Consider the following 21790-nt stretch of genomic DNA (forward strand, 5'->3'; position numbering starts at 1 on the left):
CTCGAATTGTGTTAATAGCGAATTGCTACTGAAATGATTCTGAGTTCAGAGCGAACAGATCCGTGCTAGTTATAACTTCTAACCAAAGTTGCGTTACAGATGAGGATTGCATAGTTAACAGTAAGAATGTTACAAAAATCATCTAACTAGTTGGTTTAGTTGTAAACCGGGCACATGTCAGGCTGACGTACTATATATATAATGTCTGCGGCAAGATAGTACACGTTTTGATTCCGGTTCCAGCTCCACAATGCATGCGTCTCATTCTTCACCTACAAAATGCCAAAAGTAAGTATCAGCGGTTGGCACTCTGGAACTGGTTCAATCGGAGAAAATAACAGAACCGGTTGAGTTCATGTGTAAAAAGGCAAAAACTTTGATTTGGAGTCAATAGATTCAAGTACGATTATGCCCCCAAGGAACTAATCTCAGTAGGTTACTTGAACATCAAGCGATACAGAATAGAGAGAGATCTAAGTAACTTCTAGCATACCGAAACCGAAGCTGCTCTCTCTGTATGCGCTATAGTCTGGCTGCTTAACCGGACAAATCTCATCGTTTACAGGCTCTAACGTGAAGTTAAAGCCACTGGCTCTGCACGAGTAGTTCTGAGAAGCATCTGGACAATTTCCTGGGTCATCTACATGATCAGTGTCCAGCTTCCCAGCTCCTCCTGCACCGGTTGATATATAAACCGGACCACATTGGTCTAACGCGTAGTTATAGACTCTGTTTGATCTCTCATAGGCATCAACCTAATTCAGGTTTTGTGGGATAGTTAGTGTGAAGAAGAACATGTTCCGCAAAAGCAAATGAACGCTCCCGCAGAACAACACCATACCTGACTATTGAAGATGATATCAACTCGGTAGCTATAGAGCAAGTCTTCAAGAATTAACCTCATGGATTCAGCTTCTCTGTAATGCCCTTTGAATGTGCTGTACCAAGGAAGACTCCAAGTTGCCACAACCCATGGAGTTTCTGATCTATCTATGTTTCTCAGGTCACTTTCAAGCCAAGTATACTGATCAGCTGTCGCAGAACAGGCACTAGGAAAAATTAGAAACACATTTCAACCGCAATTTAAACATAAAGAAAGTAAAATCAAAACCTGGAGAAACTTTACATGAATTGTCAGATGGAGTGTATGAATTGAGCACTATGAAATGAGCTCCTCCCGCGTTGAAAGAATAGTATAATGGTGAGAAAGAACCGCTTTCATTTGAACAGAATGTGAATCTTGAACTGTATGCACTGAACGTCAAATTATTATCGATCTGCAGCTCAATCTCGTGATCTCCAGCTACCATCATGGTTGGAACATTAGCCGTGAGTGGCTCCATGAACCTGTCATCAAAACCCCACCAATAATTTAGTGTTCAAAACCACCAAAGGATTCACAATCATAAATCAAGAATCTTCATTTACCTTCCCCAATAATCCCAGCGAGGCTGATAAGTTTTTCCACTAGAATAACAATAATCACAATCAGAACTGGTCCCATTATGGCCACATTGACAAGAACTACAATGTAGTTTAGTGTTATTCGTGAGATAAGTATCAGCGTAGCTGAATCCTCCAATTAAAACCACAAGATCAGGATGGTTAGATAGAATACTTCTCAAAGTTGTTGATGTGTTGTAAGTAAGACCTAAGTCTCCAGCCACAACGATTCTGTGAGGGTAATTCTCTGATGTAGACTTAGGCATTGTCCTGAAGTAATACTCTTTGCTCATCGCTGATACAGACGGGTCTCCACATTGGTATCGATACAATGTGCTTGGTTTAAGACTTGTGAGTTGAACATGGTGAATGATGCCTGAAGTATAGTACTTGAGACCATTCTCAGGAGGATACTGTTGGTTATAAACAATAGAATGACCTGTTGCGTATCTGCTTCTAGTAACGACATTAAATTCACGGTACTGAACTATGCTTTGCACAGAGTTAGGATCCAGAGGCAGAGAATCTTCTTCGCCGATTCGGAATTCCCCTGTAGTAATAATTCACAACAACCTTGCTTCAGAGTTCTGACAAATGCAGAAATAGAAAGAACAAAAAAAAAAAAGAAAATAGTTTCTTGAAGCTAAAGATGAAACTTTAAGACAAAAATCTTGATGTTGGAACAAACACAGTTAGATCCAAATCTTGGCTCAGAAAGATTACAACTTTATGGAACAATGAACCTCAAAACTTAATTTAATGAAATGTTTAAAGTATAAAGATTCGACCTTTTTAGTAGATAGATACCCAAATCTACGGGGAAACAAAAATAAAGAAAGAAGAAAGGTTGAAGAGTCAAAAAAGAAAGACCTGTGACCCAAGAAATCCAGACGGAGTCAAAGCTGTAAGAGAGAGAGACAGAGACTTGTTCAGGCTGAAACTCCGAATTGGGTTGTACGAAACTCGGGTCTGGTTCTGGCAGGTCGAATGCAACCGGGTTAAGATTCGGGTCGAGCGGAGCTGTCTCGGGCTTAAACGGACCTTCAAGCGTCGTAGAGAAACCATGAACACTGATAGTAGTAACAGTGGAAACCAAAATGACGAAAAGGGACACCTTCATTGTACATTTTACCACCATTTTTCACACATAGATGTTTTTGTTTGTTGCAGCGAAGATGATAATATAACTCTTTAGTCTTTTTTAGTCTTTACTCTTTACCATACTGATTTGGTGAAGTCACGGGAACGTGAAATCAATCCCAATTATTTCCCGGTTTACGTTGTTAACCGGTTGAAGTATTGTCAATATACCGGTTCTTAGATTAGAGTTTAAGACCAAATTATTTTACCGAGAGAAAAAAAGTAATAATTAATTTTCCTTCAAAATCTAAAAATATTACGAATCAAAATGAACAACTGGACAACAATGTTTCAGACAAAGACTTTAGAGATTCAACATAACAAAAACCAAAGTGGTCGTAATTAAAATTCTAATTAAAGAAACCCTAAAAGCGCCTCTTCTCTTTTCTTTTTCTTTCCAGGGGGATGAATTCCGGCGAGATCTCAACAAGGAGTGTAAGGACCGCCACCGCCTAGTTCCATGACCAACAAGATCTCATCTTCTTCTTCCATCCTCAGCTGTGGAAATTATTTATATTTTAATTAACTAAAACAACTGTTTAATTTCTAGAAGCTTTAAAATATGAGACCAGACCTGAGCAGGAGTCTGTCGTGGTTTGATGGGTTTATTGTTGTAGAGGAATCGGACAGTATTGTACTCTAAGTTTCTCTTTCGACAGTAAGCAGTCATTAGTTTCTTTAGATGTGCATGAGCTCCAATTTTGTATATATCCTCTGCTCCCTGTTCCCTCCCCCAAATTTTTTTAAAAAAAAAAATGCGTTTATATAAAGGGATTTGTCAATATATAGAGGTTTTTTAAGGAAGAAAATATTAAAAACACAAAAAAAAATTGTACAAAAAAAAAAAGCAAAGGTGGGGGTTTTGTAAATTTTGGTCAGATGAAGAGGAAAAATAAAAATAAAAATAAATAATGTAGAAAAGATAAAGAATGGACCTGTTGGTTCTTGACCTTGAGAGTGAGCTTCTGATGGGGTGGTTCAGGAGATCGAGACCTCTTTGATAGAAAAGAAACAGAGATCGTATTCGTCGTGTCTGAGGAGCTCACCATCGTTGTTCTTGAGAGAACACAAACCTAAACCTTTAACTCTTTTACACAACTCTCTTTCTGCTGGGTTCCAGAGAGAGAGAGAGAGAGAGAAAGGGAGTTGAGAAGAGGAGAGTTGAGAAAGTGATGGAAAGTAAAGAAGAGTAATTGAGCGAACATTAAAGTACAATCCTCGTCTAACACTCTTATTGGTCCATTTTCTTTCTTTTTTACTTGTCATTTGTTAAGTTTCCCATCTTACCCTTGGTCTATTGTGTTTTGTTGCCTTTGAATCATCCATCACACCTCACACGTTACACATTCCAACAGTACGTTGAAATTTGTACTGACTCATGCAACAGGCTCATTATTAACTTACAAATTCAAACATATTTCAAATGATACAAGAAAAAAACCAAAAAAAAAAAAAAAAGGAAAAACAAAACTAATACATCTGTTAGAACTTTCAAAAGAACTGTATAAAATAGACTACGCTTGCTTTTTGTTTATTGCCCGTCTCTCCTCCAAACCAAAAAACATCAAACTTAGAGAGATGAGTCTCATCCTAAGGAGAAGAGTTCCATGTCTAAAAAGTTATCTAACGAAATAAATAATCTGACCTTTTTACCTCCACAAAGTGTCTGACTTGAGGAGAAAACAGTGTGTGAGACGGAATGGATCGATCTACATGAGGAGAAAACAGTGTTGGATATCTTCTTCATCATCATCATCATTATCATCATAAATAATTGATATAATCTGGAGATTGGATGATTCGGATCAGCTCCTTCAGGTTTGCTAGAACCTGACGTGGTCCTAGACTATCTTCCCCCACAAAGTTTAAGAGTTGCTCAATGTTCTGTGATATGATAACTATGATTAGATGAGGGGAGGGGCAAACTATGCACTGTTCTGTTTCAAGCATCAGGAAGAGGAACAAAACCGAAAACTTTCTTTAACCAACCTTGTTTAATAAAAAGACAGCATAGGCAGCTCGAGTTGTATCTTGACCATCCAGAAACAGAGGGAACTCTACGAATTTAGAATTTTGGGAAAGAGTGGAAATTAGAGACATGTCTGATGATGAAGGCTCAATGTAAGGTGCATAGTCTCGAATGTATGTTTTCGAACCACCAAGGCGCAAAGGATAACGAATAGGCACTCTCAAGTAAGGAACTATTAGGGACACGGCCTGCAAAACCCAAACAGGAAGCCATTAGTATGGAAGCCATTAGTATGGAAGCCATTAGTATTTTTTCTACCAAGAATTTTAAACCAATATAACATAATTTAGTTCGAATTCATGAGCAGTGATTCCTGAAAACCAAGCAGAGAGATTTAAGGCTGCACAAAAAAATCAAAGTATAAAGCAAGTTTTAATGCGTAAATCGGGTAAAGAAAGAGAACGGAACATACATGGGCTACATATCCTAGGGCAGTTGCCAACTTCTGAACTTCTTTCTTGTCGGTGAAGAAGCTCATCTTTGTAAACGGGGCCATACTAAAAGGCAACCCCAGAATTCTCACGGATCCTTGACTCAGAGGCTTAGTTACTACAAAAGCCGTAGATAATAAATAAGCATGACAAGAAGGTAAGATGCTGCAATTTATAACTTTGGTCAAACACTCGACCACAAAGGCAAAGTTAGTCCTGATATCAATATCAGACTGAATGAAGTCAAGATAAAGGCATGCATTAAAAGTTATAAATTCTTAAAAGCTCTTATACTCGAATTATACAACTGACCTAATCTACTGCCACCTGGAAATGATTCCAGTTCTTGGTCTTGTGAAGGTCCAGCCTCAATCTTCAAGGGATATATAAATGAAACTTGAGATATCATGTACTGCTGCCTCTTTCTCAGCTTATTCGTTACAATCTTTAGATGTGCATAACCACTTTCACCTTCTAGTTGGCAGTTTGACTCCTATGACGGAAACACGAAAAGCTAAACTGAGTATCTATGATTCAATGATTAACCAATTGGTCAGAGCATGGAGAAAATACTGCAGAAAATCAGTTTGCCTTCTCGAAGCAATTATCAACAAATCATTTACTCATAATAGAATTACGAGACAGTTGAACGAAGAAAACTTAAGTCAGGAAACGCAGATAGAAATGAAAAATGTACTACAAAGATGGGGCCAATGGAACATGAGGAACAAAGAAGCATGTGAAACAACTAATTTTAAATATCGAAACACCAAGATCCCAATAGAAAATGTACAGAGTGATGCATTTGTCTTCCTAAGAAGATTATTTAGCATTGAATGAGGTAATACCTGCAATTTGCTTTTAGCGATGGAAAGAGTTGTGCCGCCTACTAGCAAAGATCTCACTTCTGTACTAAGAAGCTCCTCTTTCTTTTTAACATCCTGCTCAGTAACTTTGCAAGCAACTGATGTATTGTCCACCAGCAATTTTCTTGCTTCCAGCCTCTGACGCATTTCTTCAAGCTCATTAGTGCGTCTCAATGATTCAGTACTAACCTGCCCGAAATTTAGCCGCCCGCTAATCCGCGGGCTAATCAATTAAAGCTCATTGAGTGGATAAAGTCAAGAGATAAGAAACTTCTAACAATAAACTTCTAATGGTCAAAAGTCTCAAATGCTAAGTAGTGCATCAATTACACAATTAAGTGCCACAAATAAAAATCTATGCTTTCCAACAAGGTACTCAAAATTGAGACAATGCCACTAGTAAAAATATATGCTTTCCAACTAAGAAATGAATCAAAAACCAGACAATGGCCCAAAAGAAAACACAAGGGGTAAAGAGAAAAACCTGAATAAGAGACTCAAGTTTGGGCTGAAGGATTTGCTTCTTCTCTGTGGCTAACTTCAGAGCAGAAGAAAGACTCCATAACCTCGTGAGCTCATGGTCGAATTCTTCCCACTCTATAATCTTCACATCTTCTCGATCGCTTCTTCTCGAATTTTCCGACAAACTTGGCTCTGTTTCTCTTTCCATCAACAATTGTCTCGGAACCCACGCAACGCAAGTCCTGGCATCAAGTCTTCAGATCTTTTTAAATCACACGCCTTCTAATTGCATCACCGATCTTAATTGAAATCGGATTAGAACAAAATCAAAAACCCTAATTTTGTATAAAAAAAAAGGAAAGCAAAACCGATCACGTGGAGATGATTTGGTTCAAAGGAAAAGGGCAAGAAACAAATCGGTGAAATGAGAGAACGATGCGTAGGATTGAAGAAGGCTTCTCACAGGGGATGATTCGTCCACACAGATTTTGATTTCAGAAAAAATTTAAAGTTTGTTACTTTAGGAAAGAGAGACAGAGAAAGAGAAATTTCCGGGTCAGATGTTACCCGAATTACTAAACGGGTGGGTATTTTCTAAAGAGCGGGTTACACCGTTCGATCCGCCCCAACTAAAGTGCGATTTTCCTCGTGATGATTTCTTTACCGAAGTTGTTTTAAATATAATTAATTAATTTTCGTTTAAGTATTCGTATATCTTCTCAAATATGTAGTTTTTTTTATATATTCTTATGTGAATGAGATTATATTGAATGTGAAAAAATTGTAACATCGGATAGCTCAATAATTTAATAATAGATTGTTCCTAGACTAATCTTTGTGATATAGTACATGTTAATCTATATATGTCTTTTTGTTTACAAATTTAGCAGCTTTTATTACAAATTGTATGTAAATAATACTTTAAAATTTAATAACACCAAACATAAATTTAAGCATAGAAAGTTAGAGTTTGAAGTCTTAAATATATGTTATGGGAGTATATTGAAACCATGATTTTGGAGAATTTAATGCGATTTAGGAAATTTGGAATTTTGATAAATTTTAGGGAAGTTGATATGATTTTCAGTAAAATTCTTTCAAATCCCACCTAAAAATATGAGATTGACATTTCTGTATTTTTAACTAAACAAATCCTCTCAAATCCATAAGATTTAGCTATAGTTTTACAATTTTTTTGTTAAAAGGAGGAATTTCAAATATAGCTCTTTTCCAATGCCACTTTTTAAAAAGAGCTTAAACTATGGAATATGTGTTAAAACCTTATCAATTAGTTGAACATGTGGCTATCATGTTAATTACAGTTTTGACATATCTCGAGATTTGATGAGAAGGTTCAAACTTTATAAATAAAATTAACAGTTTTTCAATAGGATAGAAATTTTTTTGTCATTTTCTGAATTAATGTATATTAACAAAAAAGAGTTTCCCTCACAGAATTATTTTTATAATTTAATAAATTTAAAATTATTTTTAATGTTTTTTATGAATATATAAACAATATTTTTTTACTTATATTTATTTCTTTTCAGGATAGGTTTAGAACTTTTACATTATTTTATTTAAAAATATTTTTTGTAAACTTAGAACTGATATGTGTCAACATCTTATCGATATAATTGACACGTGTCACAATCCTGTTAATAGCTAATTTTGAAAACCAAACTTTATATAATAAGATAAACTTTTATATGTACTTTAAAATAGAAAATAGAATAATTGGTCAAAATTGGGATAACCAGTACGAAATAATTGATTTGTTGATAGAGACTAAAATTCCAATTCCTATCAAAGGTTAATAAAATATTTTTAGAGGCAAATATATTAGAGGAAAATATTTCCGATGATAAACTGAGACACATGTGTAGATTTAATATATTCTTGAATTGTTTTCCACTGTTTTGCCATATTGTTAGATTATGAAATTACTATGATTGTTGTTTATTAAGACTTTGAGAATTGCAAATTTCCTAAAAACAATGAAAGACCGAAAATCTTTGAATATTTTTTTCCATGATATATGTAAGCAGGTCTCGGTACCAGAAAAATATATATATTTTTTTTTAATCGGGATCATTGATTTCTGAATTTGGAGCTTAATCATTATTTATAAATTTGGAGTTTAATCATGAATTGCTAATTGGTTAAGGGTTTAAATCTTAACAGCACCAATTATCTGAATGTCATTGCATTCAATAACATAAACTATGTTTGAAAGAAATAAGAACTACTAAATCAACCATATGTCCGAAGTAGATTTCATAGCGTTGATATATACACATCACTTCAAAAAATGAGTATTAATCATAAATAATTATATCAAAAAATCAATTTATTGATTATATCAAAAAATCAAATATTTAATTTATAATAATTGAATTTAGCTTTTTTAGCAAAAATAAAGAAGATGGTAGAGATTATTTTGACGTCAAAATAACCAAATAAGTTTATATGAATGTAGTCTTACTTATTTGCAGGTTTATGTGAATGTGATTTATTTATTTACTCTTAGTTCATATTATTCTCATTACATGTATTTTAGAATTTTTTTGATACATTACCTATATAATAAATAGATTATGAGAAAGTGTATATGTGATTGGTTGATATTCCATTGAAAAGCCAATCATGTATGAATTGACATTTTATTTTAATATTTTGTTATAACTAGATGGATATTCGTGATACACATTTCAACTTGATGTATGTTGTACCAAATATGCTCTCAAGCCTTCGAAAACTTCACGTCAATCATTTGAATTTTTAAATTTGAGTTGTAATAGGGTAAGGTCAGCATTTTGTAAGACCAATCATATTTTAGCTTTAAGTATTAATAATGATTTTTGCATGAAACAAAAAAACAAAATAATCATGTGAAAGTTTAGTTCCACATACTTTACAAACCACAAAACTCATCATGTCAATATTATTATATTAACAAAAGAAAATAAAAAATGATGTCACCAAGTAACACAAAAGACACAATTCAATAACCGGGAAATTAGATGTCAAAATCAAATGGTTGAACCTTCATTCATGAATTGATGTAGATTATAGTGAATTAGAGTTCCAAGGATAATATTTCTTGTTGACTTGTTTCCTAATGTGGAGAATATTATTTGTTGAATACTTGAATTGATTCCTAGCTAATGTCTTTTGACACAATGTGTGTGATATGCTTATTCATTTCACTTTTCATGTATATATGACCTTGAATGTATGGTTTTAGTTACATATCTTCTATTTATATATATGATTAAGCTATCAAAATTCTTTAGAACGAAAAGTCAAATTGTCTTGTCGTAAGTTCAAAACATTCTAATTTATACAACAAAATCCAACTATTATAGTCTCTAAATTATATATATATTTCCGAGAGACTATTCATATCGTTTTTTTTGGTTGCTCCATAGGAACGAGAAAGTTAGAAGGTTGTAAACTTGTAATGTATGCATCCTTTCAAAAAAAAAATTGATGAAATGTACTTACAATCACAAAAAGCATCTGAAATGTGATTCAACATGCTATAATCTTGACGGTGCATTCATAAACTATAATGTCTTAAGCAGTTTTTAATATCTTAACCAATTTTTTTTCATACAACCTCGAGCCTGTTCAAATCCTTTACTTGTGAATGTTCACTCTGAAGATCTTTCCCTTCTTCCATCATCATCTTAACCATTACTACCCTATCAAGAATCCTATTCACTGCAATGTCAAAAGCATCTTCGATCTTCTCCGGTCCAACCAATCCCGGTTTTGTATATATTATCTTCGGTATAATCTTTACAACCTCGTTCCTCATCCTCATAATGCGCTCCTTATCAATCATACCCAAGACGAACTTGAGACTAACCGTTCCATTTTTCATTTCGTTCTCCGGTATGTAAACCGAGTACTTGGTATAATCCTTAGGGAAATACCAAATATATTGGTTATAACCCGAACCAGGTGTAAAGAAAACCGGGATACAACCAGCCAAAATCGAATCAAATATCGATCTCCGAGTATACGAATCTCCCGAAGGTTGTAAACAGAAAACCGAATTTTCAAACACCTTCATTATCTTAACCGGATTATTGCAGTCATTAACATTACAGTTAAGAAAATTGCATTTACCGTGAGATGCAAGGCACTGCTCTATGATCTTCCCTCTTATAGATCCACCCAAATTAGGCCTTGGACCTCCAACAAACGAAAACAAATATTTCCTCTTCACCCTCTTCACTTTCCTCTGCCATCTCCAAATCTCGGTTAAGCTCTTTGGATGGAAATAAGTCGGATAAGGGATCGCAAACTCGTTAGCCCAAGCAGTTGTTTCTATACCTAACATTGTCATGTTTGCGAATTCTGGTAATGTCATCAGATTGCTTCCCCAATCTGAATCTTCGTCGCGAACCCTTCTGAAATCCCAAGCTATCCGTCCGGTTACAAAGAAGTGATCTCGACCGTGCATCTTTCCCCACTCGGGTTTCTCTATCAGCCATTGAGCCAGTTTTATCCCCAATTCGTCTCTCACCGTTATGTTGTACCCCCAGAGATGACGGCCCACGTCGAACCCCGCGTAGAAGGGCACGTAGACCGCTGAGGCTAGAGACGAGTCGTTGGTCAAACACTCGTAGTGTTTCATCCTCTCTCGGAAGATAACCGCGAGCAAGAATTGGTTCGTTGAGTACCAAGAACCGGTTTTCACGGTTAAGACTTTTGCTGTGGTGTTATCGGACTCCGAAACCTGTGGACCGAGCCCGGAATTGACCATGAATGGACACATATCGAACCATTTGATGAGTGGACGACAGTCTTTGATAATGTCGTCGTTGAATTTGCTTGGAAGATTGTGCATGTAGATGTACCTTCCGGCGCAAGTATCTGTTTCTTCTTCTTCCTTAGGCTGCTTCCCTCTGATTCCATCACGCTCATCCGTATTTCTGGTGAGAGTTTGATTATGTGAAGCACCGATGGAGATGAAGAAGTTGTTTACTTGATGAGTGATTCGGAGATTTGTTTCGATCAAATCTATTTTCTTGATTTGAAACAGAACGAAAAGACAGAACACAAACGCAACTAAGATGACAACCCAAAGCCTTGGAACTTGTTTCTTCATCTTCTTCTTTTTTTTACTTGTGACAATACATTTGGTATTACTTTATGAGATCTAACATTAAAAATATGAGATCTTTAAAAAGAAGAAAATTTTCAATTTTTTTAATTACATTTCCAAACAAAGTAATAGATATTTGCCATTTATGGTGAATTGAATTCAAAGGATTATACTCAAATACATTATTACTCTTTCTAAAAACAAAGTTTCCATCTTGGACACGCAAAGATTCACATATGTCAAAGGAGAGATCTCAACTCTTTTTACCCAACTGAACTCCACAAATAATATTTAGAAAATAATATGACTACTAGGAAAATTTTCATTTTTGTCTATAATATTGACCGTAAGAAGATTCTTTTCCTTTTGTTGGAAGATTACATAAATAGCAAAAAGAAATTGTAATTTAACAATAACCTTTTTTGGGTACAAAGTAAAAGATGCAAGCTTTTTTAATCTGTACCCCAAAAAAGATTAATTTTGAGCACAAATGTTAATTTCTTGTTTTGGTACGAAATATAAATCTCCTCTTAATTTTCTGATTAATTAGGTAAGTTAAGCTTTTCTATCTTTTAATAAGAAATTTTTGTTTGTGAAAAAGATTTTCATTGACTGTTAATTTTCTACCATAATGGCACAATTAGTTAAATTTTTGGATCTCAGTGGATTGTGAAAAAGATGCAAATTTTTTAGCTTAATAAGTGTATTTAATTAATGTGGTTCGATTCGTCTCTGTACTATTTGGTAATCTGTAGTGTACCCTTCGAGCATGATCGGCTCTAAAATAAAATAAAACCTATAGTCCTTGTTCAATTTTTCAAATACGCACCCTAATTACATATAAAAATAATAATAATTTGAACATTTAAATTAATACATTACATTTTGTGTTGCTGAATTTAACAAAGTTTCAATGCAAATGTACTCTTCATACATGTCGACACTACCCTTAAAATGATAGCTCTTCTAAATATTCATCTCGGTATGTTGGGGTAAATATAAACGAAATTGACATTTTGTCCCGCATGAGCGTGGATCGGGATATGATATCATATTAGACTATTCGCATCTAACTCAAAACAAATTAGCAATAAGCTCATATATCTTGTATACTAGTCATTATACTATAAATTTGCAATCTATAACATTTCTAATTTATATTATTCTCCTAAGAAATTTATGTAGTTGTCAGATCCATGGCATCTTGAACTCTCATAAGAACCCTAGCCACTGCAATTTCAAACGCATCTCCTTCAATCTTTTCCGGTCCAACAGCCCCCGGTTTTGTATAGATTATCTTTGGTATAATCTTCTCAACCTCACTCCTCATCTTCAAAATCCTCTCCTCACTAATACCAGCCAACAAATTCTCAATACTAACCTTCCCAATTTTCACATCTTTCTCCGAAATGTAAACCGAATACTTTGTATGGTCCTTTGGAAAATACCACTTGTACTGGTTATAAACCGAATCCGGGCTAAAGAGAACCGGTATACAACCGGCTAAAATCGAATCAAATGTCGATCTCCGAGTAGGCGTATCTCCTGGTGGTTGTAAACAGAACACCGAATCTTGAAACACCTCCATTACCTTGACCGGATCACTACAGTCTTTACTTGATGTATCACAATCAAGAAATTTGCATCTTCCTTGTGACGCAAGGCACTGTCTTATAATCTCTCCTCTAATAGATTCCTTCAATTCAGGCCGATTAGCTCCGGCAAAGGAGAAAAGGTGTCGTCTACGTGTCACCCTCACTTGCCTCTGCCATCTCTTAACCTCGGTTCGGCTCTCTGGATGAAAATAAGTTGGATAAGGAACCGCAAACTCGTTTCTCCAAGAATTTATCTCAATGGATAACATCGTTATGTTCTCGAATTCAGGAAATCGCATCAGTTTGTTTCCCCAATCTGAATCTTGATCAGTAACCCTTCTAAAATCCCGACCAACACGTCCCGTGACAAAGAAGTGATCTCTCCCGTACATTTTTTTCCACTCTGGTCTCTCCCTAAGCCATCGAGCCAGATCTTCAGAAAGTTCGTCTCTGAGCTTCACGTTATATCCCCAAAAGCGTCTCACATCGAAGCCAGCATAGAACGGGACGAAAACCGCAGAAGAGATGGAAGAATCGTTGGTCAAACACTCGTAGTGTTTCATTCTCTCTCGGAATATAACCTCGAGCATGAATTGGTTCGTAGAGTACCAAGAACCAGTTTCGATGGTTAAAACTCGAGTGGTATGGTTATGATCGTCCTCCAAGATCCGTGGACCAAAGCCAGAGTTAACAAGGTACTTACACTTATTGCGTAATTCGATGTATGCTTCACAGTTCTTGATCAGATCGTCGTTGAATCTGCTGGGAAGACTGTGGATATACACATACCTTCCGGCGCAAGTATCTGTTCCTCCTTGTTTATCATTCACAGTGATATTTGGGTTATCTTTGTCGGAAAGAAAGAGATAGGTTGCGATTTGATTGATGTGAAGCAAAAGGAGCATAGAGAACATAGGTGTAGGTAAGATTTCTATCAAAAGCTTTGGAGCTCGTTTCTTCACAGTCTTTTTCATTTTTGGATTGAATTTTTCCATTGTCTCACTTTGATTATGGAGAAAAATGGAGAAAAGAAAGGTGTATGACTTTATGGAGAATATAAGATTAAAAACAAGTCAAATTGATTATTACAGAAAAAATATAAGATTATTCATCTACTTGGTGGATATAGGAATTTTAAATTTGTTATCTCTGTGTATCAGTTTGTTTTAAATAGAAGTGCTATGATCTTAGCAAAGTCAATTTAATGGATAAAGGGAGAATACAAATAAGTTAATGTACTTTCCTATTATTTTTTAACTTAAAAATATGCATTCCAATATTAAACCATCAGCATGTGTCTGTCATATAAATGACACATTCCACTTCTCCTAATATTTTAAAGGATTATAAATTATTGAGATGATTAGTGCTATATTACGTAGTGAAACACGTTTGATACAAAACTCACATGCTTTTAAGGACCCTACAAAGATTTTTAAAGAAAGACCATAGAGACTTGGCAATTACTCCATTTAGTTTACATACATACTTGGAAATGTATAGAATTAATATGAAATTTAATTTTGCGCGTTTGTCATAGCCTCAAAGATCTTATTTATATGAAAACATCACTCGTAATTGAACTCAACCAAATGAAATTAAAATGACACTAAAATTTAGATTGTAATAAAAAAAGAAAAGTACCTAACACAAGATCGTAGTTGAACTCGAAACCAATTGCAAATGACAAGAAGCAGTATCTCAAAGTTCAAAGATATGTTTTTTCTTTGCTTTTTGTCTTTCAACAAAAACCAATAAAACCAACAACAAATTCCAACTAATTTTAAAAGAGAATACAATTATGAAGCATAATCAAAGGCTTGTGGAGGTTGTGGCTCGTCATCTACGGCCATAGCCGAGGCAGTGGTTCCTTGTGCAGCTGCTGCTGCACCGGTTGCAGGAGAAGCTGTTGAAGTTGGTGCATCGGTCAGGGAGAGAACCTCTGGCTCGTGTTGACGCAAGTCTTTGAGAAGAACGAAACCTGATGGAGCTAGCTTCACTGGTACGTATCTGCTGTCTTCAAGTAACTTTATGTATTTCTCTTGAGCTGGGACTACTCGAGCTGGGTTCACTAAAATCTCAAACGCTGGCTCTGGCTCAGCAGCTTTCTTCTCGACTGTTGCTGTGCTGTCGACCTGACAGTTCATGGAGACAAGACTTTCAAAACACAGCTGGTCCAAACACAAAATAAAGACTCGAAAGAGACAGAAATGTAGGGATGTACAGTCCGAATAAACTGAACTGCCAAAAAACTACATCTCAAAACCCAAACCTGAAACTAATACCATAACTATCCAAATTGATCTTAAAACTGAAACTCAGATTAAACAACTCTATAGAATTCATCTGATGCCTAACGTGTGTAACAAAAAAGGACAACATCTGATGTCTAGTGATTATGAGACTAATCTGGCAATCAATTACAGAAGCTATTAGAAGAGACTAGAAACTGATAACATTACCTGCATAGAGTCTCCTTCCTTCTCAGTTGATGCTTTTCCTTTTCCAGATCCACTTTCACTGACGGACTTTTCCGCACCGGATGTTTTTTCAGCAATAGCTTTCTGCTCTGCGTCTTTCTTAGCCCTAGCTTTGGCTTTAACTGAGGTTGAGAGAACAGCAGTCGGGAGTTTGACGGCGGTATTGGCTGTAGGAACCGTGGTAGGTTTTGGATACTCAAACAAAGATGGTTTTGCATGTGACATGAACTCAAACTTTGGGACTTTAAGGTCGTAGTTCAAACCGATGAAAGCGGTTGGTGAGAAGGCCAAACTAATGAAATAGATCAGTGGGTACCAGTACCAAAATTGGCTGAAGACCGCAAGGCCAATAACAGCAGTGACTTTGTCATGTTTGGTCTTAGAGAGAAGTCTAATAGTAACGTTCCTACCACCAGCATCGAGGATACCAGAGGCCAAAATTGCTCCCATCTTGCTCATTGTATCTTCGTGCTTGTCGAGTATGATCTTCTCAAGTTGGCGCCTACAAAAATAAAAAAAATCTCAGTCTCCCAAGATATTCTCTGCCTTTTAATGCTGAAGAACACAGATTTATACTAACCTAAATGCTCCAACACGAGAATCACTTGCTTCACTAATTTGAACCATCACCATGGCCATTGCAATCAAAGCACCTTGACGAACAAAGTCAACAACATCTGATGTAAGTGGCTCCAACAAGGATATCGCTTCGCTGAGGCCAGTGCCTGCGCAAGAAATACCCACTGCAAGAGCCGCACCATAGCGAACATGTGGATTGTACGACTCGGAGAGTAGAGATACAATACGGGGAGTCTACAATTAAAAAAAATAAAATCATCAGAATCCATTAGTAAGCGAACACAAAAGTACTGGAAGTAATAAAGAAATGGAAGTTAGTGGTCGCAAGTGAAGGAGCATCAGAAACTAACCTGCTCTGGATCAGAGTACAAGACAAATCCAAGTGCCAGAACAGCGGTTCTCCTAACATCATCACTGACATCAGATACAGCAAAGTGCAGCAATTGTCGAATTGCCTTGTTGTTTGCAGTTCCACTGTAAGCCAATGCCAATGCATACATCCCACCGTAACGAATGATAGGATCCTGATCTCTAGTCATCTGCTCAATCAAGGTATCTGCTCCTTCTTCTCTACCGTATACCGTAAGAGCTATTCCTAGAGCCAATCCCCTAAAAATGCATTCCAGATGCTGATCAGTTAAAATACTAAGGCAAGATACCATGCACCCTCTTCACAAAAATTTCCTCAGACTTTACATTACCTTATTATCTTCTCATGCTGTGTCTCATGGGCATAAGCGAGCATCTCACTTGCCTTTTCAGTAGCAGTTCCAACCAATAATAAACCCATACTGATGCCAGCAGCTTCGCCAGCAACTGCACTGTCAGTATAAAGCACGCTTTTGACATCATCATATATCTCTTCATCAGCTGTCCCGAGAGCTGACAAACCAAGACCTAAGCAAGCTCCATGTTGAATGACCTGTATCCATATTTTCCCAATACATATTAATTCCCTTAACAGAGAGGCTGCCAGGGAAAATGACAGGCTATATTGAAGTAAGATATTAATTAATCACCTCAACATTAGTGCTGCGTAGGCTATCACGTAAAAATTGTTTGATATCTTCACCATGGTTAGCATGAATAAGGCCAAGAGCATATAAAGCACCTCCTTCGGAATAAGGACTCCCACCACCACCTGCTCCTCCCTGAGGCAAGTATGGAGCCATCAATGACCTACCCTGTTGCAGGTGACCTCTGTGAATAACCCCTAATCCCGCTGTGGCACTAAATTTAGCCCAATTGGTTGCCCTGCTTAGCCAATCCTGTCAATCCCATAAGAATAAAATGAAAAGAAAGTTAAATACTATCCACACAGACAGTCAAACTCAAACATTCAGAAATAGTAGAGTGAAAGTATATAATTTACCAAATTCTCTCTAAGGAAAGTGTCCACTGTAGTTCCAGCATGCATAATGGCATTAGCATATATTGTAGCACTGTGGCATACACTGTTTCGCATCTCTACAGACTGTTTAATTGTCTTCAGTATCAGCAGGTCCGATCTACAGAAAGACAAAATTATTAATGGACCATATCATGACTTCCTGGAATAACAATTTTAGAAGTAAAACTTCAACAGTAGCTTACTTGTTGTGGCTGTAAAGAAACTGAAGTGTCAGCTGAATAGATGTCTCTCCAGATAAAATTCCTTTGATCTTTGTTAACCTCTCAGCATATGTAGCATCAACTGGATCTGTCTCGTGCACAATTGCCTGAGCTGGAGTTTCATCCGCCATCTGAACATCCCCTGAAGGGTTCTCATTCGGAGCAGTAGTGGTTTCAACAGTCTGAGTTGCTTCTACAGGACGTGTTTTGGGAGCTGGAAGGCGATCTCTAACACTCAAGAGAAAAGCCTGGTGCTCGTTCTCTACAAGATCAAACGCAATTTGCAATGCCAATAAAGCATCATCCTTGCTCTCCGAGCGAAGAAGCTTCTCCAATATGCTTGCAACACCTTGCGGTTCATCCAGAAACATGAGGCATTGACAAATGCTCAAATAATCAGGAGAAGCCAGCTTCTGGTAGACTTTAACAAGTAAACTAAGCACCTGAAAGAGTAGACAAGGATGTTATCACCTTTCCAAATGAAGATTTACTAAACAGCCTAGACTAAAGGCCAAGAAAAAGGAACTTTTGTTATTCAGGCATTGACTCATCTCAGATAGGTATCACGAAAAACTGAAACAAGAGTTTCAATTACAGTTTAGGACATAAAGGACGCTAGCATACATGAGACTGACAGCATGGTACTGGAAGATGCAACATAAAAACTAAATGATCACAATATCTTCCAGATGATGCCTAACTACTCTGTTCTAATCAATCAATAGAATCAGAACATCAAATTTCTATTTAACTCAGGTCTGAGAACATCAGTCTCACCTGATGTCTATATTCTCTGCGGTTAACAAAGGAATGAGAAACATTGATGCAATATGATAAAGTTCCCTGAACATTATCGCTCTTAGTGATAGCTTCTTCCAACTTATCCAGTCTCCTGCATTCTATCGCAATGCCCATGGCTTGTTGATACTTCCCATCACTGATGCATCTGCAGATGGAAAACCATGTAAGAACTAAGAACAATTGAAGTACTAAGAAGACAGAGCATTAAATGCATATGCATTCCATACTTTCCAAGCATTCTTTCAACAATCGCCTCTAGCCTGGGATCAATGTCCACCATCTCATTTGACTCAACTGCCTTTGATCTGAGACTGGCATATTCATCTATTGCTTTGGCTGAAAACATAACAGAAGAATCTGATGAGTATACATTCATCCAGTATTTATTAAAACTCAAACAGTCATCAATCTTTTTATCCTGTCTTTTTTCCAGTATTGTCTTATACTACTTAACAAGGCAGAAAAAAATATATGGATGTGCAAGCTTCAAGTATACTTTTAAGATAATAAGTCGTGCAAGCTACATATGCTTTTCTTGCATTGAGTCCAGTTGATATGATAAGCAATTTGTAGTCAGCAGTTACCCTAGCTAGAGTCTACAGACAGAGAACAGCATAAAGAGAGTAAACACATCAACAAACTTCTTATAATCCTCACCTAGAAGCGTATGAACATAATCAGAATCCTCCGAAACATCAAATAAGGGACCAGCTCCAAGGGCATAGGACAACGAATCATTAAGCTCGCCCAAGTAATAGAAAACCTGTGATAAAACAACCAGGGTCATTAAGAAAAACATATCTTGTATTAGTAGAAACAAATTAGAAGCTTATCTCTGATTTTGAACACTTTTTTTTTTTTTTTTGTAATGTGATCATACAATCACATAACATGATTACTGACAAGAAAAAGGTCACAGCACAAACTTCTACCACTATCCACCAGCTCTTAAGGAAAAAAATAATCATAATGTAATCAGAGCAACAGTTATACATTTCTCCCACTAACATATAGCAAACATTATCTGCAACCAGACACCACTTCAGTTTAACAATCGCTAAAACGCACCTTAGAGACCAGCAACGCAGCAAGCTGTCTTTGATGCAGATCAAATTCTTCATCTTCATATAAACTCTCACTGCAAACAAAAACAAAAATATCTCTTCAGTCAAGCTATCACGCAGTGCAAATCATTGAAGAGATATAGCAAGTAATAGTATCATAAAACCTACGAACTGCGCCAGGACAGCCTCTACAACTTTAATTACAACCCCTAGCAGGTAAGATGATGAAGCAAAAAGGAATCCAAGCCTTTACATTACATCAGTAAAAAGAACATTACCATGTCGAGGAAGAAGTTAAATATCTAAGACAAAAAAAAACAACTAATTGCTAAACTAAGATATCAATTGCACATTCATAATCTACAAAGATCACTACAGAACTTGCTAAAGCTAGTCATACCAAAGAAATCACTTTCCTTTCTTATCCTACCAATTAATTCACATCGCCACAATCCATGCCGACCAAAATATTTGAACTTTAATTCACAAATCGATAAATCCTAAGCACAAAGAGAGCTCAAGCAATCCAAATCCAATAATCTTCTCCCGAATTACCCAGAAATCAAAAACAGATCAAGTTGGAAAACAAAACCCTAAATCTCAAAGCGGAAACCACAAAAAAAATAGGGTTTAAAAGAGAATTTACATGATGGGAACACTAGTGGAGATCTCGGGCCAGAATTGGTCAACCAAATTGTTGAGATAAGAGAGGGCATGAAGCTTCAAAGCAGGATGAGGCTCGTTGAGCATTGCTAGTAACCCTCCAGCTGAACTAACCATGGGTGTCGCCATTGACGAAGAAAACTAAATCGAAATTGAAAACCCTAATAGAAAGCAAATCAGATGACGAAAGAATCGAACTTTCGATGAGACCCGTCTTGAATCGAACTACTGGATTTGAAAAAAGAGTGTTTTTTTGAGTTTATGGGACGAATGAAAAAAAATAAAAGCAAGGGATTTGTGAAAAGAAAATATTCAGGGACTTGGATGCAAACTACGAATATTTAGAGACTTACCCAACAAGTCAGGATATTAGAAACTACCCCGAATGTATAACTTCCTTACGATTTAGTCTCAAAGTTTTGTGTTATTTTGTTATGGATCCCAATATTTTTTCGATTCACGAAAAAGCCCAATTGCTTTTACAAAATTGATTGGTAGTTTCCTGACCTTGCTATTTGTTTCAGTTATATATTCAACATTTCAGTACAGTACAATGAGAATGGTGGTAAGAATCATTACTTTTTCTTTTATATGTTTTCAATTTAAATGTGTAAATTTTATTAATATTATTTTCTAACACTTTGAATGGTTGGTTGGTACGCTCCAAACCAGACTAAAATAGGATCAATTCATTATTTTTCTACCATTCAGACACTTATTTGATATACTTCATACTAAGTCCGGACCAAGCCCAAACCAATAAAACACATATTAGTATAGAGTGAACAGTAATTCTATACAAAAATATAATTATTTATCCGCATGTTTTTGGTTTGTTTTAAAAATTGTCCATACTCCATTATATAGTTTTTAGCATACCAAATTATTAATACATATTGTTTAGTATAGAGTGTATTGACCAATCATTCAAAACCTAAATAACAATTTCTTAGGTGTGGGAATAAGATATGATGATCTTAAAAAGTACAACTATTACATTTTCTGAAACATGTCATCCTCAAAAAAAAAAAAAAAAATAAATTAAATTGGTGACCATAGCCTTTTGCTTAGTCCGCTTGTTTTTTGAATCGGTCATGATGCATCGTGATCGTATGATTGTTATTTAGAGGTGTGAAATTTCTCACACAAAAACAATGTTCTATGTAGTGTTAGGCCTAGGTAAAACAATAGTTTCTACCAAACGAATCAGGTCATGCAATTTTATAATCATCGGTTAAAATTTTATATACACATTTTATATATAAGCTTTAGAGAAAGAAGTTAAAAAAAAAGTCCATAATAAATATGGTAAGTTGGTATGAAGCAGCACCATAATAATTTTGAGAAAAGAATTCTTAGACCATAATAATTAAATTTATTGCACACATCAGTCAGTCAGTCACCTACCAAACTTGAATGAAAAAAAAGGCAGAATTAGAGAGAGCCACAACCGCAACATTTGCACTGCCCACCTACTCCACCCACCCCAACCGACCAGAAATAGCAA

At 36.0% G+C, this 21790-nt stretch overlaps 5 protein-coding genes and 1 pseudogene across 9 annotated transcripts; all 6 read right to left on the reverse strand.

Annotated features, from left to right (window-relative positions):
* Positions 1-6: 6 nt before the first annotated feature.
* On the reverse strand, positions 7-2634 carry LOC104700177 (purple acid phosphatase 13-like). 2 transcript variants are annotated; one of them, XM_010415646.2, is made up of 6 exons: positions 2314-2634; positions 1429-1993; positions 1127-1347; positions 842-1032; positions 494-755; positions 7-272 (listed from the first exon to the last, which is right to left on the reverse strand). In XM_010415646.2, exons 1-6 carry the CDS (start codon positions 2579-2581, stop codon positions 262-264), a joined length of 1518 nt encoding a protein of 505 aa, XP_010413948.1. In that variant the 5' UTR covers positions 2582-2634; the 3' UTR covers positions 7-261. The 2 variants fall into 2 exon arrangements, with proteins under 2 accessions (XP_010413948.1, XP_010413947.1); XM_010415645.2 differs by having other exon boundaries at positions 483-755; positions 2314-2623.
* Positions 2635-2786: 152 nt separating this feature from the next.
* Positions 2787-3784, reverse strand: LOC104700178 (small ubiquitin-related modifier 5-like). The gene is made up of 3 exons (XM_087456693.1): positions 3519-3784; positions 3158-3304; positions 2787-3081 (listed from the first exon to the last, which is right to left on the reverse strand). Exons 1-3 carry the CDS (start codon positions 3630-3632, stop codon positions 3007-3009), a joined length of 336 nt encoding a protein of 111 aa, XP_087312819.1. The 5' UTR covers positions 3633-3784; the 3' UTR covers positions 2787-3006.
* Positions 3785-3955: 171 nt separating this feature from the next.
* Positions 3956-6974, reverse strand: LOC104700179 (vacuolar protein sorting 38). 3 transcript variants are annotated; one of them, XM_010415652.2, is made up of 6 exons: positions 6394-6974; positions 5892-6132; positions 5356-5536; positions 5025-5161; positions 4573-4800; positions 3956-4467 (listed from the first exon to the last, which is right to left on the reverse strand). In XM_010415652.2, exons 2-6 carry the CDS (start codon positions 6054-6056, stop codon positions 4348-4350), a joined length of 831 nt encoding a protein of 276 aa, XP_010413954.1. In that variant the 5' UTR covers positions 6057-6132; positions 6394-6974; the 3' UTR covers positions 3956-4347. The 3 variants fall into 3 exon arrangements, with proteins under 3 accessions (XP_010413954.1, XP_010413952.1, XP_010413953.1); XM_010415650.3 differs by having other exon boundaries at positions 5892-6098; positions 6394-6932; XM_010415651.2 differs by having other exon boundaries at positions 5892-6120; positions 6394-6906.
* A 2845-nt stretch (positions 6975-9819) lies between these two features.
* LOC104700181 (putative xyloglucan galactosyltransferase GT12 pseudogene) lies at positions 9820-11541 on the reverse strand (annotated as a pseudogene). The gene has a single exon (XR_015561143.1). The product of XR_015561143.1 is annotated as a putative xyloglucan galactosyltransferase GT12 pseudogene (transcript).
* Positions 11542-12521: 980 nt separating this feature from the next.
* On the reverse strand, positions 12522-14101 carry LOC104704252 (putative xyloglucan galactosyltransferase GT13). The gene has a single exon (XM_010420368.2). It carries the CDS (start codon positions 14078-14080, stop codon positions 12668-12670), a length of 1413 nt encoding a protein of 470 aa, XP_010418670.1. The 5' UTR covers positions 14081-14101; the 3' UTR covers positions 12522-12667.
* A 577-nt stretch (positions 14102-14678) lies between these two features.
* On the reverse strand, positions 14679-20779 carry LOC104704254 (26S proteasome non-ATPase regulatory subunit 1 homolog A). The gene is made up of 13 exons (XM_087456695.1): positions 20267-20779; positions 19625-19694; positions 19214-19319; positions 18784-18892; positions 18533-18701; positions 17738-18198; positions 17517-17652; positions 17164-17412; positions 16846-17066; positions 16495-16753; positions 16146-16378; positions 15548-16067; positions 14679-15220 (listed from the first exon to the last, which is right to left on the reverse strand). Exons 1-13 carry the CDS (start codon positions 20410-20412, stop codon positions 14885-14887), a joined length of 3015 nt encoding a protein of 1004 aa, XP_087312821.1. The 5' UTR covers positions 20413-20779; the 3' UTR covers positions 14679-14884.
* Positions 20780-21790: the final 1011 nt, after the last annotated feature.

Source organism: Camelina sativa, chromosome 7, assembly GCF_030686135.1.
Source record: "Camelina sativa cultivar CO46 ecotype springtype chromosome 7, ASM3068613v1".
In the NCBI taxonomy this organism is placed as follows: domain Eukaryota; kingdom Viridiplantae; phylum Streptophyta; class Magnoliopsida; order Brassicales; family Brassicaceae; genus Camelina; species Camelina sativa.

Coding starts and splice junctions, on each gene's coding strand:
- LOC104700178 (XM_087456693.1), bottom strand. CDS start 3,632: ATGGTGAGCTCCTCAGACACGACGAATACGATCTCTGTTTCTTTTCTA. Junction 3,305..3,518: donor TCAAGGTCAAGAACCAACAG/GTCCATTCTTTA, acceptor GGGAGGGAACAG/GGAGCAGAGGATATATACAA. Junction 3,082..3,157: donor CACGACAGACTCCTGCTCAG/GTCTGGTCTCAT, acceptor TAATTTCCACAG/CTGAGGATGGAAGAAGAAGA.
- LOC104700177 (XM_010415645.2), bottom strand. CDS start 2,581: ATGGTGGTAAAATGTACAATGAAGGTGTCCCTTTTCGTCATTTTGGTT. Junction 1,033..1,126: donor CACTCCATCTGACAATTCAT/GTAAAGTTTCTC, acceptor GTTCTGCGACAG/CTGATCAGTATACTTGGCTT. Junction 273..482: donor TCGGTTTCGGTATGCTAGAA/GTTACTTAGATC, acceptor GGCATTTTGTAG/GTGAAGAATGAGACGCATGC.
- LOC104700179 (XM_010415650.3), bottom strand. CDS start 6,579: ATGGAAAGAGAAACAGAGCCAAGTTTGTCGGAAAATTCGAGAAGAAGC. Junction 5,162..5,355: donor TCCAGGTGGCAGTAGATTAG/GTCAGTTGTATA, acceptor CGGCTTTTGTAG/TAACTAAGCCTCTGAGTCAA. Junction 4,801..5,024: donor CCCTAGGATATGTAGCCCAT/GTATGTTCCGTT, acceptor TGGGTTTTGCAG/GCCGTGTCCCTAATAGTTCC.
- LOC104704254 (XM_087456695.1), bottom strand. CDS start 20,412: ATGGCGACACCCATGGTTAGTTCAGCTGGAGGGTTACTAGCAATGCTC. Junction 17,413..17,516: donor CTTTCCTTAGAGAGAATTTG/GTAAATTATATA, acceptor TGGGATTGACAG/GATTGGCTAAGCAGGGCAAC. Junction 16,379..16,494: donor TGTACTCTGATCCAGAGCAG/GTTAGTTTCTGA, acceptor TTTTAATTGTAG/ACTCCCCGTATTGTATCTCT.
- LOC104704252 (XM_010420368.2), bottom strand. CDS start 14,080: ATGGAAAAATTCAATCCAAAAATGAAAAAGACTGTGAAGAAACGAGCT.